The 20645-nt window shown below is 32.9% G+C and overlaps 1 protein-coding gene across 26 annotated transcripts in view; it reads right to left on the bottom strand.

Annotated features, from left to right (window-relative positions):
- The window catches only part of RIMS1 (regulating synaptic membrane exocytosis 1), a 512610-nt gene that overhangs the window by 104809 nt on the left and 387156 nt on the right, over nt 1–20645 (bottom strand). For 7 of the 26 annotated variants that reach the window (XM_055136886.1, XM_055136871.1, XM_055136868.1 and 4 more), the window contains 4 exons: nt 19102–19185; nt 8483–8554; nt 2624–2806; nt 1464–1576 (listed from right to left, as the gene is read on the bottom strand). In XM_055136886.1, coding sequence (XP_054992861.1) covers nt 1464–1576; nt 2624–2806; nt 8483–8554; nt 19102–19185 — 452 coding nt within the window. The remainder of the gene's footprint in view (nt 1–1463; nt 1577–2623; nt 2807–8482; nt 8555–19101; nt 19186–20645) is intronic. The other 19 variants (XM_055136893.1, XM_055136895.1, XM_055136883.1 and 16 more) reach the window with 5 other exon arrangements.

Raw genomic sequence — 20645 nt, 5'->3', positions numbered from 1 at the left:
TGTAACACTGAGTCTTTAAAGAAACATCAGAATTTGTAGTTTAGTTGTGCAACAGGAGTTCATCGATAGGTAATTTAATAAGCACAAATTAAAATATTTTCTCAAGGTTATTGGTAGAACATTAAGAGCAGTAATTGTGACTTTTCTCTCAAAATATTCACAGAAAATTTTTGTTAAATGAATTGAAAATCCCAATTAATATTACCATTGTAGAAAAGAAAGTCAGAGCTTTTACATATAAGCATATTTTTCTGATTACATGAATACACTACATAACCCTGAAATCAAACTGCTATGTCAGGATATATTATTTAAAAACAATACAAATACAGTTTACTGTAGCAGCATTATTATATTATTGAGATGATACCTGAAGTCAATGCTAATTTTTCCAGTACAAAGAACTATCCTTACAAACTCTGCCATATCAATCCTTGAACAATTTATTTTCTTTTTTTATTAATGTTAGTGTGACATACATTCATTAAAGCATTTCTTTTAAGTGAGTAAATGCATACACAGTACCCGAAATATAGAATTAAGTACAGGTTTTGCATCAGCAACAACCAACGCTGTTAAAAAAAAAACTAAAAATGTTAACTTTTTAATTATTTCGTAGGGACGATAATTTTCAAAACGTTTCAAACATAAGTTCACTCTATTTATACTATGACCCCAAATTATTTTTTTTCACTGAACTGAAGCTTATGTAATAACATATGCTGATAACAAATCATTTCACTTACTGAGAAAAGAACTAGCAATTTGGGTCACATTAAGCAAACAGTGACTTTTTTAATCCTAGTATTTAAAGGATTTAACCCACAGAGTTTATTGAATGTAATTCTTACTGTCAAAACAATTTCATTCTTCTTCTCTCTCTTCCTCTCTGCCTCCTCCTCCCAAAACACCACACACACATACACACACACACAAATATGCATGTATGTTTGAAATATGAGAATTCTTAAGCAATATGAATTACTAAAAATAACCTAAAATATTACCTTATGTCTTATTTTTTGTAATCACACATTAAAATATAAATGACTACAAATTTAAACAAAAAATACTAGTAAGGTCTTAAATATAATCAAGTATTTAACTGAGGTTAAATGTGTTTTAACTTTAGGTAAATATGTTGACCAACAGGAAATATATCATACTTTACTTGAATAAAGAAAAAATGTCTTCCCTTTCACATTTTAAACAGCTTTCTCTAGGCCTTGCTCCATTCTTTTCACTGATCATCCAAATTTCACTCATTCACTCACTTGGCACATACGGTAGATATGCAATCACGATTAAAATTAAGTGATAGGACTCAAATTCTAGTAGAATTACTACAATTCAGCATACTACAAATAATTTTAAAATACTGTTTGTTTAATAACAAGAAAGTAAAAAGAGGTGCATCTCAAACCCTGAGTTTGGGGGCAATGATTTCTCTATTGGATGGCTACCTTGTTCTATACTTCCACTTCTCACTGGCACTTGTGGGAGCTGTCTTCCTCTTCGACTGCCAAAGGATGTGTCTGTGGGAGGAGACTGGGATAGACTTCCTTGCCGGTGCATCCTGTGGGCAACAAACAGAGAGGGAGTACATGGAATTATGAGATTCCATAGGGCCAACAAATTTTTTTTCATTCTTCCTATTATTAGATACAATTACCCTAACTGGGCAGTTAGAAGCAAAATCCAATACTTTTCCTATATATATATATATGTATATATATAAACATACATATATATTATATACAGAATATTAAGAAAGGAGCTAAAAGGACATGGACATATCTGCCATGCAGTTCTGCATGAATTCTTCAACTGAGCAGAATAAATTCACATTTTAAAAAACTTTCTATAAAGTGTGATTTTCTATTGTTATCTATTTTAGATAATACTGAATCAAGTATCTACTTACAGCCTCTGAGTTTAAAAATTATGCATAAATTAGTTAAGAAGGGCTGTTGCTAAAACTGTTACTATAAATTAATATTTAAGAACTATTTATATAAGAAAACCTTCAGTGACTGAGTTTATAAGTTACTAGTTCACTTAAACTTAATTTTCAAAAAAGAAAATCCTGATATTGTAAAAACATAACCTCGGACAATGCTATCTAGTAATGCAGTGATCAAAATTATAATTAAAAGCTTAGAACTGCAGATACATTTGTACTGTAGTAGAGAAAGCTGGCCTTCTCTGCTGGTATTCAAACAATTTTTAAACAAAAATTTGTTTAAATCACCCTACAATTTTGCTGAATGCACATGAATATTCTTTAAAAATCCATCTTACACTTCTTAAAGATATACACTTTAATTCCAGTTCATTTCCATAATTAAATATTATATATGAATATGTCACAAACAGATGGAAGGACATAACACAGCCAATTTCAGTTTTCAATGATAGCTAATTGGCAGAGACTATCAAATACCACAGTGAAGATAGATGTAAGTCATAGAAGATGTGGGAGAGGCTTAAGTGTCACAAAGAAAGGATTAAGAATCATGGTGTCATAATGAGTGAAAAAACTGAGTGCTTGGAAAGGCACAACACCACACCAACACCCAAAGGAGGTAGGACACGAATGCTGGGCTGGACACTGAATAGCGACCTTGTTAGAAGCGGAGAAGGTGGCGCCGACCCTCCTGGGGTAAGGTGCTGGATAGAACACAGTGTTCTGACACTAGAGTGCTCGCTCGACCTTGAGCGAGCAGGATGTTTTCCCCTAAGAACTGGCTGATCAGTCGCTCTTGGGGCAGCGTATCCCCTTCTAGAAAGACCTGGTGGGTAAACCCTAAAACATTAGGGTCAAAAAAGATCTTCAGTCAGCAGATTCACATTAACTTTGATATCAACACATTTGTCCAAGGAATACCTGGATATTTCAACTAGACAGTGATAATAAAAACCAGAGGAAAGACTACCACACAATTACCGAAAAGGAATTCAAACCTAAACTGGCAAATTAGGGCAAGTGTGTGTTACAGGTGTTGTTTAAGGGTGAATCTATATTTTTCCAAGTACAGTAAAGCTCTTGAAAGTTCCCCAAGGACAAAGATTTCAGTCTCTTGGTTTTTACTGAGCTGTATCTCTGGTGTCAAGAAGACAACTGCAGAGAGCAAGATCTCAATAAAGACAGTCTGACTGAATGAGTGAATGTAATTTAAGGATACAAGGATACTTCAAATACTTGCCTTCAGAAGAATTTATATTCTAGAAAATTATGTAAATTTTAAACTGTTTATAATTTTATTTGCAATAAGGAAATTATACCAAATAATAGCAAATAAAGATTATTTTTGGGTTAATTTAAGCAAACCAACAATTTAAAATGATATAAGGAGATGAAGAATACTTCATTATCACGCTGAGTAATGAGAATGGCTCGTTAAAACCACTTAACTCTGAGGATCCAAAATATCTGAAAATATAGCTGTTCCATATATTAACATTCATCTAATATAGTCTCTGGTTATGGGATAACTTATAAATTTATAATTAATAATTAAAACTGACTTTACATATTAACTTGTTTATAACAGATACATGCTTTATATCATTTCAAGATGTATTTCATATTACAATGCACACTTAAAATACCTAACATTGTATTATGTATGCACAGTGACAAAAACAATGGGAAATTTACAGTGAGTAAAAATTCATACTGATTACCTGTAAGTAAATCAATTATTGAAGGTTTGATCCAACCTGCATTTCAATTTGTAACTTTTAGAGTAAACTAAATTTAAGTTATAGTTACTTTGATGTAGGGTATCTCCTCTATCTCAAAATTTAAAAAATGGGAGAAATGTTAGGTTCCAGAGAGAAAAGACAGAACTTATAGGTGCAATAAATGTGAATTTTATCTTTTTGATCTATGACATAATTTAACAGACCCCAACGTATATCCTATAACTTAGCCCTGCCACTTGAGTATTACAAATTAGAATTTAACCTGGAAATGCACCTCATTGTAAGAGTCGACTTATTCTGAATTAATTTTGCATATTAACTCAGCTCTATAGAATACATTTATATGGGAAAGATTAATTCCACATAATCAAGTCTTTTGAATAATGTTTATTTTTTTCTTAATCTACCGTGACAATGTTTCAAGCACTTCTTACTCAAAATACATTTCATAGATGTGGTTGAAAACTAAAACAAAAGAAATTTCATGGACCTTGAAATTTTGCTAAATATTGCTTTTTCTCAATATAATTTGTAAGCAGTAAAAAGACAACTTAAATGCGAATTGAAATATGAATAATTTAAAGTCCAGGCACTATATTAAGTGGCAAGATATAGAAAACCATTTCACAAGCAAGTAAATGATGTCCTTTTGAACACAGATCGAAATTATTTGTCCTTGTACTCCCATCTCCCAAGTGGCTAGTTGCAGTGCCTGGAACTAGTTTAGACTGTTTGAGGGTAACCATTTAACATAAGGTCTATTTTTCTTTTGACATAAACTAAATGTCTTCAACTATAAAACAGTTCTTGTTATAGCCAAATGCTAGCAAGTATGACAGCACAGACAAAAGCGGAGCCATAGAAAATGCCTTTGCCTGGAGGAAGAGTGGAATGGGGCAACAAGGCTGACTTCGAGGTAGAACTGAGCAGAGTGAAAATGCAGAACCTGAAGGAAGAAGAGGCAGGTTCTCGAGATGAGAGATAATGGAGCCAAGTACATTCAGGCAAGAGGAGAGGAAAATTTATCAAGAAAATTAAGAGGAATGAAAGGCTGACAAAAATCCAGGCTATGAGCCTTGATCTTTTCATTGAAATGGGATGAGCTAAGAATGTAAGGATGTAAGAATGGTGAAAGAAATGAAGAATTGCCAAACTAAATAATGGATCAGAGAGTAAATGAGGAATAATTAAAATAGAATTACCAATTATTTAAAGGGATAAGTTAATATGGAGCTACCTTGACACACCAGGCACTGCAAATGTACATGAAAATGTACCTGTGCGCATATATGTGTGTGTATTTCTGTGTACATATATATGTATAAATAATGTATTAGAATTTTTCTTCTTTCTTCCTTACTTATAAATATATTAACAGAATCAGAGTACCTTGCAAAAAGTGAGTTAAAATACAATAAAAATGATTCAAACAGGAATGTAGAGCTCTGACACTTGTTTTATTTCCTGCCTATTGATATGTTTCTATATCCTAATATGAAAACTAGTTTATATTCTTGGTATATCATTTGTAACAAGATACCAATGCATGTCTAATTTAAACATTTTGTGGAAAGATTAAAATAGAATTGTCTTCTGAGGGTTTGCAGAAATATAACAAAGTATAAGAAAAATTACATTTAATAAGTTATAACAATCTAGTTAGTAACCTTTCAAAAATTTTAGACCTACAAAAATGAGTTTCGAGAACAAAACTCTAATTCCAAGTTTATAAGAATCTTTTCCTTAAATGTGCAAGTTTAAGTGACGAATCACATGTCCTCTTTTTCCCTCATACTAGTGTACTAACTTGTGTATGAGTAAAACACACTTTACCAAATCTTAGACAATTCTATTGTTGTAAATGGATGTCCAGTAAATTGCTTCCATGACAGCATAAAAGCAAAATTGTTTTATTTTTTTCCTTGTAAAAACATGGACATGCAAATGGTAATGATGGTGAACACTTCTAAATGATTCCTCCTTTAAAAACTGTTGGGGACCTATATAGGCTCTTTCCAATCAATAGCACCAATAAGATGTCAAAGGTATAAGTAAGCAATTATAAATTCTCATTCTCATAAAAAATCCCCGAGTTAGGGTTAAGAGATAGATTTTATAGGAGGAAAAATGACTAGAGCTGAATGCAGGGAAGTTGCCAGCAAGATTCACAACAAAGTGAACAGTCAGACTTTTATCTGTAGCCCTGGCTTAAATGGGTAAGACACAAAACTCAGAACTCTGCCTTCTTTCTTCAACTGGTCTCCATAGATTTCGGTATATTTTCTTAGAAGGTTATTCATCAGAAATCCACATATTTTTGAAGCACAAATGATCTTCAGAATTGGGTTCATTATGCTACAAATCTTGTCAGAAGCCAGGGCATGCCTTTGTGTCAGGACTTCTTTGGAGGCGTTGTTCACTTTCAAAGTTCAAGAATCAGAGCAGGCCTCAATTCACCTGCAGTTAGAACTTAACCTATGGTATCTTCTAAGGAATTGAGAGCTAATACAAACCTAGAAAACTGAAGTTAATTCTTCTGGAATATGTTTTATTAAATAACACACTAAGAATGTTATTTATATACTAATAAAATTAGCAAAGAACTTTTAGTCTAACAAAAAAACCTAAATAGTTTTTCTATATTAAAATCTGCAAGCAAAATAAAGGTAAAAATTAACATAAATACTTATGCAACAAAAATTTTAGATGAGTCAATAAAAAGTCCTGTTGGAGGGAGGGAGGGAGGGAGGGAGGATTTCTATTAATTTACAGATATTTTCAGTGTTGCAAGAAAACATACTCAAATTTCACTCCTTTGTAATAGAACACCTTCAATAGAATCATTATGTAAAATAGAATCCTATTATAAAAACTCTGTTCACTGACATACCCTAATTATAAAACTGCAAATCGGTAACTCAATGGGTAACTATTAAATAAATTAAATATGAATGGAATAAAAATCACATGAGTAAAATATAAATTATTTCAACATAATTGATACTATGTTTTTGTGAGGTAGAGACTAAAGATTTAAAACATCTAATGAATTTAAGATATTTTTCTTCTTTTTGCTTTTTGGGTCACACTACACCTAGCAATGCACAGGTGTTACTCCTGGCTTTGCACTCAAGAATTATTCCTGGTGGTGCTCTATATGGGAAGCTGGGAATCAAACACTGGTCAGCCGCGTGCAAGGCAAATGCCCTACCCGCTGTACCATCACCCCAGCCCCAGAATTTAAGATATTTTTAAATGCTTCAAAGATATTTTAGCTAGCTGAGTTCACTGTGGAAGTAAAGGGTTACACACACACATATATATATATATACACATATACATATATAGATAGATCTGTCTAAACTCTAAAGTACTTAAGCCCTGAGATTAGTTTTCTTTCTCGAAGTAACTTCTTTGTAAATCATTATTTTATACTCAACATATTTTAATCTGGAGCTGGACTGATAGTATAGCAGGTGGGGCGCTTTCCTTGCATGTGAATGACCAGGATTCAACAATATTTCTACAGACATTATCATGGAATAAATTTCACCTTCCTTTTATATACATTTCTTAATGTGAATAATCTCTAACTGACTTCAACACAGATAATAGAAGTCTGAGTTGCTCTTTTTTTGTTGCTTTTTATTTTATTCTTTGAACCTAGCACACATCTTCACAATTATTGATTAAATGAATGAACTGCTGAATTATACAGACATAATTGTCTATATATTGACCACACCCCTCGTGATAACCTAGCTGGTATCTTGTATCTGTTGGAACTGCCAAGATACTTTTCTAGATATGGTGAAAGCAATATTTTGAACAAAAAATTAACCATTTGCCTCCAATGTTTAAAGTTCATCAAAAATTACATGGAACAAATAAAGCAGAAGATGGAATTGTATTCCATGGTTCAAAAAGTTATTTTAACACATTTTCCAAGGATTTTTCTACTCCAATTCTGTACTTCTTTCTAAAACTGGCATAATTTTTACCAATCTTAAGAGAATATTTCATCAAGTTGTTTTCTCAAATTGTTCTCCTATCACATTTTATTTCATATCTGCTCATATATTTATTTATATAGGTATATTATCTTTTGCAGTGTAAAATACAGATGTTCATGAAATATTTCCTAATCTAATAAGCAAGAGACATTTTTCTCAAGTTATAACTTATGCATAGCTCTGAAATCCCTCTCGAATGCACTCATTGATTTACAGCTGTGTCACTTTACATGAGTCCAGAACTATTAAATAACTGTATTCCATATATTACTTAAAACATGAAATATATAAAAATAAGAGACTGGAAATTCTTTGTCATTATATCAAATTAACCAAATTTTGCTTCAATATATAAGTAATGTTCTAGATAATTTCATTTTAAAAAAAGATACCATCAGCAGATAGCATAATTGATAAATTATACTCATAATATTTTCATATTTCAGGTATTATATTCACTGGTAACTGAAAATTATTTCAGAAAAGCAAATAGGCATGCCCTATTAAAATAATGAATTTTCTTTAGCAATCAGAATTGATACTTGAAAATTATATAAATTTTCCCCCTTAAGCTTAGTTTAAAGATTGCCCTTAAATTATTCTTCTCTGTGGTTTATTTTCCCAATGACGCCAGTCCCATAGAGGATATTTTTTTTACATAAATGTGAAACTTCATGCTAAAAAATGGTCTGCAAAATGAAGGGAAGGCAACCCTAGATGTATAAAAGGAAGATGGCTACACAGTACAACACCGAGCCTACCTTTCTGCATCAGAGGCAATGCCCTTCCTAGTCTGTTTTTGGATGCTAGATCTTTCAGACTTTCTGGAGTGCCTGTGGAATGAAATGTTAAAGAAATACAAAATATATGATGAATAAAGCTACCGCATATCATACAATGACAGAAACAATAGACACAAAAAAATGGCAACTACTATATGTAAATGATTTTGTCACTTAGTACTTCATAAAAAAAAAACAACAAAACAATAATCAGAACTGGTGCTCTGTGGAAGACACAAGTTGCTCAAAAAGATATACAGGAGCTGACTTTCCATTAGGCTATATGAGCTTATAATAGGTCCCTGACAAGCAACTTTGTCTTTCTTTATGAATGAATAACTTTAATGTGAAATGTATTGATGACAAACAAGATAGTAGCGATTTAGGTGCTGAAAGACTACAAAGAGGTGAAATATCCTTACTCTTAGAAAGCAAAACTTGGTGCTACAAAGATATACTGCTACAAAAAAATTATGAAAACAGAACAAAAATTCAACAGTAAAATATGAATGACACGAATAAATGTCATTGAAATCAATGGTTAACAATTGTTTCAATTTTGTTGTAAAGATATTTTAAAATTACTAATACTATGCTTCTGCAATTATGCAACATTTTCAAAATCTAACCACAAATCAAAGAGCTAACGATAAAGGTTTAAATGTGAGCACCGAACACCTGAGATGTGAAAGAAATATAACATACACTAGAAATGACATTTACGTAGAGCACTGTTCCTCAACCTTTTTCAAATTGTGGCCACTTCTGATCTTGTTTTTTTCCTGTCTTCCCCCTGTATATTAGTTGACTATTTTATTTACTCTAATCCCGTGACCCTCCTCCAATTCATAAAACGTCACTTGTTGCAGTCTTAGAAAATTGTGGGTACCAGAGGGGTCTATATGGTCACCAATGGAGAAACACTGATTTAGAAAGAGCTTACTGGGCATATTATGTCTACTTAACCTAGTATATATTTGAAATAAATACAAAACATTGTACTCAAGAAACTCAAACTTATTTTAAAAAAAATCATAAAGGGCAACATGTTTGTCTCAATGTTTGTTTATATCTTGATAATTTAATTCTAAAATCATACCTATTTTTCTTCCCTAATATTTCCTTCCTACTTTTAAGGAGACAACAGTCTATTTTTTTCATTAACATGACCTCTCCTAAATGTCCAGTATATGTTAAGCATGACCAGGTATCAGAGCTAAACAATAAAATACACAATCTTCACAGTAGCCTGATTTCTTCCCATCTCTTTTGCTACATGACCATAGTATAGCTAGTCTGACCTACCAATTCAGGATTTCTTGCTACACTGAAACCAAATGTTTCCATGGTAACTAAAGACAACAAATTCAGCCCTACATAGTCCTTAGCCCATTGTTACTCTGCTAAGGTGCAAAACAAAGAATGAGATTTAGGAGGGGGGCAGGGCGGTCACCTGTTACTTAGCATTTTTTGGAATTTTTTCCTTACTAGCTGGATATATTGAAGGGTAACTTTATGCTTGGCACCAAAGGTGGTAAGAACAAATTTGCGTTCATGAAAATGCTTTAAGAAGTGAAGGAATCATCTTTATTTTACGCATAAGAAAAATATCAGGGCAAGACCAGAAGGTCAAAAGCAGTAGAATTGGCTGGTTTGAGAATGCCAGTTTGTCTGGCTGCTAAATTGTTTCTGTCAGACATTGTGCAGCAAAGAATAATGGAGAGATCAATTTTGATGCATATGCTATGAGTGGCTGTATACTTTTTCAAGATGTGAAAAGGTATGACATTTGGCATGGACCTGGATGACACTATAAAATGGTGTCTTATCTGACATTAAGGGAAAATCCTCATCTACTTTGTTGATCTTTGGTCAGGAGAGATCAAACCGTGAAGGAGAGTAGAGAAGTATATGGCACATGCCTGAGAGCAGTGGTTAGTGGTCGTTGAATATAGGGAGAGGGGGTTTTGTTCCTGAGGAGAAGGGGAGGCAGACACATACACAACAGGAGGGAGAGGCAGAGTGTAAGGCCCATGGCCTAGTAGGTATCTAAGTTCCAAACAAACTAGTAAATTATTATGAGACTTTATGCTTGGCATAGATTTTTTTAAGATCAAAAATGCCTTGGAGTACAAATGTTCTTTTTCTTGTTTTCAGCAAAGCAAAAACAAAGGATGCTTTTACTTAGTAATTCAATTGATATTCACATATGCCAGGTATTGTTATATATGCTTCAATACGAAAAAAAATTCCAAACACCAATAACCTGCCTTTAAGCAATTTATATTCTATTGGTAGAAAACGTTTTTAAAATCAGCAACAACAAAAACTCTCAAACAAGTAAATTATAGAATGTTAGAAATGCAAGAAATTCTAACAAAATTGACAAGTAAATCAATCAGGACAAGGAAAATGAGAAAAGTAAGTGTGAAGTGGAGTTTCTTGTAGGGTAGTTAGAAGAGGACTTACTGAGTTGCTGACAATTTAGCAAAGACATAAGTAAGGAAGTCAGTTATGTGTGTATCAAAAGAAAAGGTAACCAGTGCAAAAGAAATAGGAAGCACAGGCTCCGATGCATGTATATTTTAAAAAATAACAGAAAGACCAGAAAGTCATATGACAGAAGTTTGTGGAAAGGGATGTGAAAAATATGGTAGGGCTCTGAAAAAAATTAACTTTGTACAATAAAGGTTATTGGCATTTATGATTTTTCTCTAGTAGTTTTAATTTCTTTTTTTCAACACAGTGTACCATTGTAGGTACATTGGTAACGTAATCTTTATTCTTTTGTAAAACACTCAGATCTTCCACTTTTTTGGTTCCTAAAAAGCTTAGGGGATTTTCTCAATTATATAATGATGATGATGATGATGATGGTAATGACGATGATGATGACAAATATAATAATACATTTTAATAAATAATAAAACCTGGAATAATCTAAGAACTTTTCTATGAAAGCATAGACACTTTAGTCTCGTCTCATATACTGATAGTCCAACAAGGTAAGTACTACTATTTCCCATCCCCTTATTCCCCCCACACACAATTTTTAAGCATAAGTAGATTAAGGTTTAGAGAGACTAATTTGGTCTAAAATCTTAAGTCATTACATGTGAAATATCCATGGAAACTCAAGAGTCCATAATCTCTAGCAGGAACATGTATCGATGCACAGCATGAAGATCTCTGGAAAATGGACGCTAAAAGCACAGATCTAGGTTTGTGCTACTTAGGTTAATCTCAGTATGACTTCCAGCAGAATAAATTTAAGCAAATTACTTCGTTTCCATCAGGGTTTTTTTTTTGCCTGCAAAGTTGCAATATTATTACTACCACCTTGGAAGTTTATTTATTGTAAATATTTAAGCATTCCTTTCTATGTTTATTTTAGCATTTGTAGGGTTAAAAACTATACAGAACAATAATTTCTTGTTCTAGCATTTCTTAAAATAACAGGTGATAAGGGCTTTTAAGTATTATTCAAATATTAATAGTAATAATAATAATATCAACAATAATAAATTTTCTTATTGAAGGAAAAAGTTCAATCTACAGAAATTTCAAATTCAGGATCAATATCTTATAACTGGTGACAAATATTTATATGAAGGTTCACACAAACTGTGCTTCTGTTTTTAACTCTTTATGCCTGTTCCTCATTTCAAATACATTATAAAGTGTTTATTGAAAATCCTTCTAGGGGCCAGAGCGATAGCACAGTGGGTAGGGCGTTTGCCTTGCACGTGGCCGACCCGGGTTCGATCCCCGGCATCCCATATGGTCCCCAAAGCACTGCCAGGAGTAATTCCTGAGTGCAAAGCCAGGAGTAACCCCTGAGCATCGCTGGATGTGACCCAAAAAGCAAAAAAAAAAAAAAAAAAGAAAGAAAATCCTTCTAAAGACTTCTCCACAAATGTCTTTACACTTCTCCTGAACATTTGACATAAAATAATCCTCAAATTAAGTTTAAATGATATACACTTAATTGTAAAAACTCAGTATAAGTGTGAATAGAGAGAAAATGGAAAACCCAATGTCTTTTCGTCTCAAATACCAAGTTACAGTTATAAAAGTAAATTGTATTTTATTTACTTATTTTAGTTTTGGGGCCACGTCCAGGAATATTCAGGGGTAACTCCTGGCTCTGCATTCAGGAATCACTCCTGGAGGTACTCAGGGAACCATACAGGATGTATGCAAGGAAAGCGCGTTAGAAGTTGTGCTAATCTTTCTGACACAGCTATTTCTAGGAACAGAGGTTTGTGATGCATAAAACAAGAAAGGTTAGACCAATTTATCTATATGAACGATCCTACTGGACCATAAAGAGATCACAGTGATGGTCAGGGGCTTACTCCTGGTTCTATGCTAAGGGGTCATGCCTAGCAATATTTGGGGACCATATAATTGCTGGGGAGCTGGAGGCATGAAAAGCAAGTGCTTTATGGTTGTCTAGCCTGAGTGTCTTGTGTTCAAAAACTGCTTAAATTATCATTGTAATATCAATTCTGAGCATATAATCTGTCTATGCATTGAGAGTCTAAAATTTACATTAGGTAAAAATCTAACAAGTGTTATAAAATTCACCTTATATTAAATTGAGTAGATACAGAAATGAAATTTTGCATTTTTCCTGGGATTGTGGTAAAATACAGAATGCTATATATTAAAAAGTTACCTCCTACCTATTGCCTTTTGATAACAAATAATCATTGTTGTTGACTCAATACATATTTATCATGATTTTTAAAAAGTGACGGCATAAATTTAATTTTAGATTCTTAAGGGATATTAACATTTGGCTAGTTCATCTACAAAGCTACCTAAACTTAAATATAAGGAAACAGTCATAAAAAAAAAAACCAAACTGGATATAGGGACATATCCAATATCAGCCCGAATTACTTGATAGTGCACCACCATCACATCCCCATGTGCTTAGGTTGTTCTCCTGGTGACCCCATATCCTTAGGTTCCTACCCACTCTGCCAGCCAGTCACTTTCAATGATTTAATGTTTATTGAAGGGATCCCTGGATAGAAGTGAAGAAAACAGAATCACTGTGCTTCTAACACATCTTCTTCATTTTAGGTTTGAATGTATTTTTGTTCTATTAAATTTGGGGAGTGCTCATGGGACACAGGAGCCACTTCAAGTGATACTGGACTCAGTTGTGTAGTCCAGAGATTTAAGTGTGTTTCTGGACCATCAGCATTAGAGGCCACCAAAGTTATATATCTTCTAGTGCTCAAGGATCAAACTCAGCATTTTTTGCATGTAATGCTACAGCTCTTTGAGATTTCTCCCAAGTTCCTTTATTTTCATCATTTTATTATTTATTAGGAATTTTTGGTTTGAAATACAAGAATATGAGTATCTGTTTGTTTTTTCTTTACCTCAAAACTTTAATCAGTCTACGGATTTGTCTTTATCCTTTCATTGGGCATGATGTAAAAAAGTATTAAGTATTTCTCAATACTTAAAAGCTATTAAAGAGATGTTCAATGTAAGTCACAACTACAAATATTTTATTGCTAAAGCAAGAGTAGTATCAAAGGTTGGAGTTTTACTAATTAAATCTAAATTTTGTGAGGTACCATTTTCTATTTTTCTCTTAAGTGTGAAGTTCACAAAATGAAAAGAAAGGTAATTGATAAACCCATTACTGTGCTACTTTCCTTTCCTCTTCAAATATTAAATTCAATTAGAGAAATTCCCTGAAGGTAATGGAAGATAGAGCTTCAGAAAGTTATTACAGTTCTATTAAATATTTTAATTAATGTTAATAAATCAGCAATTCTATTTGATGCTATTTTGTAATAGATTAAAATGTAGGATGTTTTGCTTTTGGAAAAACTTAACAAAAATCAAACATATAATGCTTTAATTTGATTAAATTGAACAAATATAATAGGAACATATAGAGATATCTATATATTATGGTTAACTACTTAGGTAGCTAAATGTGGAATATAAATCACTATCATCTTGTTTTCTCATAAGTTTACAAGAAAAAAACTAAGTTTGCTCTGTATCTACTATATAAGAAATGTTCAAATGCAATGAAGATTGATTCACATGCTAATGATACATTGATCACTTTTATATTACTTATATTTATGTATATGACTATAGTATTAAACAGACTATGATAGTTTGATTACACATACTATAAATTTAAAGAACATTTTTGAAAAACATAACAAAAGAGGCTATGAAGCATACCAAATATGTAATACAAAGGCGGTTCTACAGGTTGTTCTACACTCAACTCTCTTTAGGATTAGGGCATTCACTCTGTCCTCTGTGTTCAGCGATTGCTCCTGGCAATGCCCAGGGAATCATATGTGATGTCAGGGATAGAACCTGGGTTGACCAAATAAGCACAAGCATATTACCCTCTGTTCTATCTCTCCAACTTAATATTTTATCTTCATGATAACTGGCTACAAGTCAAGAAGTGGGAGAGAGCAAATTCATTCACTTTGAATCAAGAGTCTACTTTATAAAGCTTTTTTAGGCAAGTAGTTGAAACCAAGTGAAAAGTGTAGGAAACTACACAAATGTCATTACTTGCAAAAGAAGTCAGAGCTGCTACTTTAGCAGAAAAAAATTATAAATTAATCTTAAACTTAGTGGGGTTGGGGGCTAGATTGATAGTACAGTGGGTAGGGCGTTTGCCTTGCATGTGGCCTACCCGTATTTGATTCCCAGCATCCCATATGGTCCCCTGAGCACCGCCAGGAGTAATTCTTGAGTGCAGAGCCAGGAGTAACCCCTGTGCATTGCCGGGTGTGACCCCCCCAAAAAACCCTAGTGGGGTGCTTTACTTGTTGCATTCATTTAAATTTCAAAACAGAGGTTTTAACAAATATTTTAAGATTTATTTAAACCACATACCAATAAATTAAATCCTAAAAAAAATGGCATACAAATTCAGGCAAAAACATTCTCAATAAAAATTGAGTCAGTAAAGTAAATTCAAGCTAACGATGTGCTGAAACAATTTATAATATACCAGTAAAATTATAAAGCAATTTTTGAGGAAGCCTTTACCAAAATAATTTAAATCTAAATTAGGTTAAGATATTGACAATTTTGATGGTAATTTTTATTAGGTTTTTGCAACTGCATATGACTGATTCAAATCTGAGTACTAAACTGAACTCTGATACTTTTGGAAAACAATAAACTTTTTCCTAACTTGGTACTCATAAATTTTGCAATTTTGTAGCTATATATAGAACTAAATTTGATTAAAAATCATAGTGCAATGTACACACAGTCTCACAATATCTTAGATGCTAGAATACTTTGAAATTCAATGATTAATAAAAGGTGTTTTTAATTTTAGTAATAAAATTGCAAACAAACTTTAACTACAGATTTAATCTAGAAAGTTTCCATGAGTTCAAATTTTATTTTTCCTCATTGTTTCCTGCACTGGAGCGACAGCACAGCGGGTAGGGCATTTGTCTTGCATTTGGCTAACCTGGGTTCAGTTCCTCCGTCCCCCTTGGAGAGCTTGGCAAGCTACCGAGAGTATCCCTCCCACACAGCAGAGCCTGGCAAGCTACCCATGGTATATCCAATATGTCAAAAACAGTAACAACAAGTCTCACAATGGAGACTTACTGGTGCCCGCTTGAGCAAATTGATGAACAACGGGACAGCAGTGCTACAAAGTGGTGCTATTGTTTCCTAGACCTAGGTAAACCTATTTCAAAATTTCTTTTCTCAAATGAATCTAGCATATTACTTGAGATCAGACATATTGTTATGGGAACACATATTTACTCCTACCTGGGTACCATATATGGACTGGGGATAAAACCAAGGTTAGCTAAAGGCAAGGCAAGTACCTTTTTGTTGTACCTACTGTGCTATCTCTCTCACCCTGAGAATTTGCTTATTAAAAATGTGGTTGGAACTGGAGATATAGTACAGGGCTAATGCACATGCCTTGCATTAGGTCAATTCTGGTTCTATCCCTGGCACTGCATCTGGTTCTCTGAGCTGATTCAGGAGTGATCACTGAGCACCTACTCAGGAGTAAACCCTGTGCAAAGTCCAGGGTGATACATCCTCCAAAAATGTTATATTTAATTGTGCAGTATTGAGTATCTACATCCATATACACTTTAGACTATTAGAAAGAATAGTCTAAATCCTTTGCAATTAGCTCAAGTACTCTTAGGCAAATTTTTACATTTATACTGCTGTAATCTTCAAAATATTCAAACACGGTCCAGATAAAAGACATGGAAGTCTCATTATAGAAACTGCCACAGACTTTACAATATTTTTCTCGCTATTAGTGACCTTGTGCAATTATCAGATGCCCCACGCCCTTAGGAACAGTCACTGTCTCTGTGTATGATACAATATTTATGTCAGGTGGAAACTGGTAGAATTTTCTGAATGGAGAAGTAAAGATAAAAGAGATGAGACATAAAGTTTAGTTTTGCCAAAAGGTTATCATGATTTTAACATCAACTGATTAAATTGGGAGAGTAGGGCTTCCCAAGAGGTGCTTAAGGAGTCTGGAAGTTATTGCCAATTAAACCACTTTTAGAAAAAGAGGGTGGTTGAGCTGAATGCTAGGACTTGAGGATGTGGTGACTCAGGCACTGTGGTCCCAAGGATCGCCAGAGTCTTCCAGGTGGTACTTGGGATCTGCAGGGCTATAACCCAGAAATGCTTGGGGAACCATGTGGTACCACAGAGCATGTCAGGTCGAAGCACAGGGAAAGCATCCCCTAATCCATTTTTTACCTGAGAAATTGTTAATCCTACATTTTATTAGACTATATAGTTAATAAGTTTCTGCTTTCTACAATTACAAATATGAATTCTTTCAGTTGAACAAAGTATTTACAAATAAATGAATAAGATAGTAAAATGTGTTTCCATAATTCTGTAAGAATTTTATTTAATAACCAAATTAGTATTTTTGTTCCTAAAATCTAACCGTAGGGGTGGATTATAAAACTTATGAGATTAAATAACATAATTCAGTATACATTTTTAAGTGAAAACAAGTTTTAAACTGCTATTTGTTTCATATATAAGAATCAAAACTATTATCTGGACTTCCATTTTGTTTAATCAAAGTGAAGAGTAAAGACAGATAGACATATCTATTAATTAAAAAGTCCATCATAATGTCCTGTATTCAAATTCAAATCAGTATAAAAGATGAAATATATTTACTGATGTTTTGGAATAAATTCAAAGATGTTCAAAAGTATCTTTTATAAAAGAACATTCCGCGCTTCTTAACTGGAAGGACCTGGTCTTTCTTAAATACTACTGTGTATCTTGACATTCAAGTTTTAGTACCATAGTTGGGGTACAAAATAATATGTTAAATGAAAGCAGTAGTAATGTGAATGTAAATTTTAAAATATAATTTGTACCATTATATTATATACTTATTTGAAAATACTTTAAATTTAAAATAATTTCAGATTAAAGATTTATAAAGTCTAAACTCCAGAAACTCCATCCTTAAAATCAGATAGAAAAAATTAGTTTCCAATTTCCAGATATACAAATATATTGACGTGCCTAAAATATAAAATGATAAATTAATTCTTAAATCCTTGATAAAATATTAATTTATAGTCTTTCCAAAGACTTTTACAAATTACAGTAATTTTTTGTGATAGTGTAGTTTTTTTCATCTGAAATTCTGAAGACATTAGACGGCTTAAAGGAAAGAAATTATATAACTTTTAGCAAAGGCAAGAACTTTAATAATATATAAACAAACTTATATTAGGAGCTTAAATGTTGGTCTTGCAAGCTGTATTTCTGAGCTATCATACATACTTATATAGTTAGCACTGCTTAATGCGATGGCTGAATTTCTGCACGCACCAGGAGAAATACCTAAAACACACAAAAGCCTTTTTTCGCCAACTGGGAAAACATATTTAAAGAAATGGAGCACTAAGAATAAGCACCTTATAAACAGAATTGGGCAACCACCCAGCTGTGCTTTTGACATGGTATGAAGTGGATTAAAAGCACTGATCCTATTTTTAAAACCGACTTTGTTTAAAGGCCTTAGCTCTTGACAGTGTTTGGTTTAAGAACACAATACTCATAAAATATAAAAAAACTAGGTATTTATATGATTTTTTAAAAATGCTAACGTCTATACTTCATTATTAACAGATTTATGTAGTAACAAACAAGTAAATGAATAACAAAGCATATAATAATGAATAGATTTTTGTGATAATCTTAGTAAACTTTAAAGCACCAGAAAATGTTATCTGCATATAAAAATCAGTATTTTATTTTAATACCACTAGAAAGTCAAAACATAGAAACACTCAAACAGAATTCTTCCACCAGTTTGCAAATCTTTGTGCTTCAACTGTACCAGTTACATGCTACTGGCATTTCATTAAACATTCTGAGGAGCTGTGTAAGAAGTAGGTGCATTTATTGATGGCATCGCAACATATCTGGCTCTGGATCCTAAAAGAAAAGAATGTCATCACCAACATTTCTCTTGATTAACCTTCACTTGATGCCTACAAGCCTCTCGAAGCCACTTGTCTGTGAGGATCATTGACTAGTACCTGTCATTCTCCGGAGATGCATGCTGGATTTGAATCCTGGGGCTAGGAGGCCGTCTCCTATCTAGGGAGGGGGACCATCTACCCCTGTTTGCCCAAATGAACAAGACAGGAAAAAAAACAGGACATTTAGTAACTCCTAAAATAAAATACATGGAACAATAGGACTGGAAAAAAACCCCAAAAAGGCAAAGTATGGATTTTTTGCTCCAAAAATATTTCCTCACTTTTATAAGCTTTAGAAAGTTCAATTATGATGTTGTAAAAATATAAATAAAACCCATAAATGGACACAAAGACAATTTATTTGGGAAGATGTTTTTAAATATATTAAGTATAATTTTTTAATGGTCTGTGTGTATAAATGCACTTGCCTACTCATAAAGAGGCAGAAAACAAATGTTTCATTCTAGGCCCAGAAGTTACTGAATAAAATAAAGTGACAAAGGTAATGTGCTTGAATTTAGTACAAAGAAGAAACACTAGGTAAGTGGAAGAGGAAAATTCTTTGGTGTGAAAACAATGACATGATTTAATAATTTATATGAACTCTACTAGTGGAGTCTTTAACAGTTTGCTGGGTGAAAACTGCAGGGATAATTCTTGGAATTTTAAAATCATGAGTAAAATGCCTGAAACTTATTCACATTTTGTCAAACATATGATTTTCCTGTGTCAATGACAAACATCTAGATAAAAACTTAAAGAGAGTAAGAGTTCTGGTTTTTATATAGAAAATATAATGTATCTGGGTATTAGCTGTGCTATAATTCTGCTTTTAATTGGGTTCAGTGGGTCACACCTAGCTGTCTTCAGGCTTTACTCCTGGCTCTTTGCTCAGGGAATCACTCCTAAAGGTGTTCAGGGAACTGTATATGGTAATGAGAATGGAACCTAGGTCAGTCGCATGCAAGGTAATAGCTCTACCTGCTATACTATCTCTCAAGCTCCTTTAAGGGATAAATTAAGAGCTAATTTAGCTAGAAGATTTTACTGTAGGACAAAAAACTAATTCAAATATTTGAAAGTCATTTTGGGGGGTAATTTTAACCTGGCTTATTGGAATTATTAGACTACCATGAAAAAAAAAAAAGCATCAAAAGCTTGCTAGTGTGTGCCCAGGAGAGCTGAAGCAAGCAGGAGCTCAGCTGAAAGCCACTGCTTAATCAATGGGCTTTGAACAAACTTGAGTGATACAAACAGGGCTTTGAGGAAGCTGGGGAGAAAATAAAGATATTTATCAGGAGAATTTGGAAAAAGAGAATTGTCTGGGGCATGAATTCTTCTATGTGTTTATATGTTTAGTGAAATAAAAAAACATTTCTGTTGCTTAAACTAATTTGAACGTACCTTTTCACTTCATTGGCTATTTTTTGCAGATACAATAAGGAAAAATATGTCTAATGTTTTAATTACAAATAGCATGTTTTTTTTACATTAGCTTACACTTAGTCATATTTAAAACGTGTTATTTGAAAATACAAAAATGGAGTTAATTTGTTTTTCTTTAAAATAATGAATAACATTAAATTGAGAGAATTACAAGC

The sequence above is a fragment of the Sorex araneus genome, chromosome 4 (assembly GCF_027595985.1).
Source record: "Sorex araneus isolate mSorAra2 chromosome 4, mSorAra2.pri, whole genome shotgun sequence".
NCBI lineage: Eukaryota > Metazoa > Chordata > Mammalia > Eulipotyphla > Soricidae > Sorex > Sorex araneus.
Note: the sequence above shows the minus strand (reverse complement) of the source record. Positions and strands in the feature narration are given on the sequence as shown.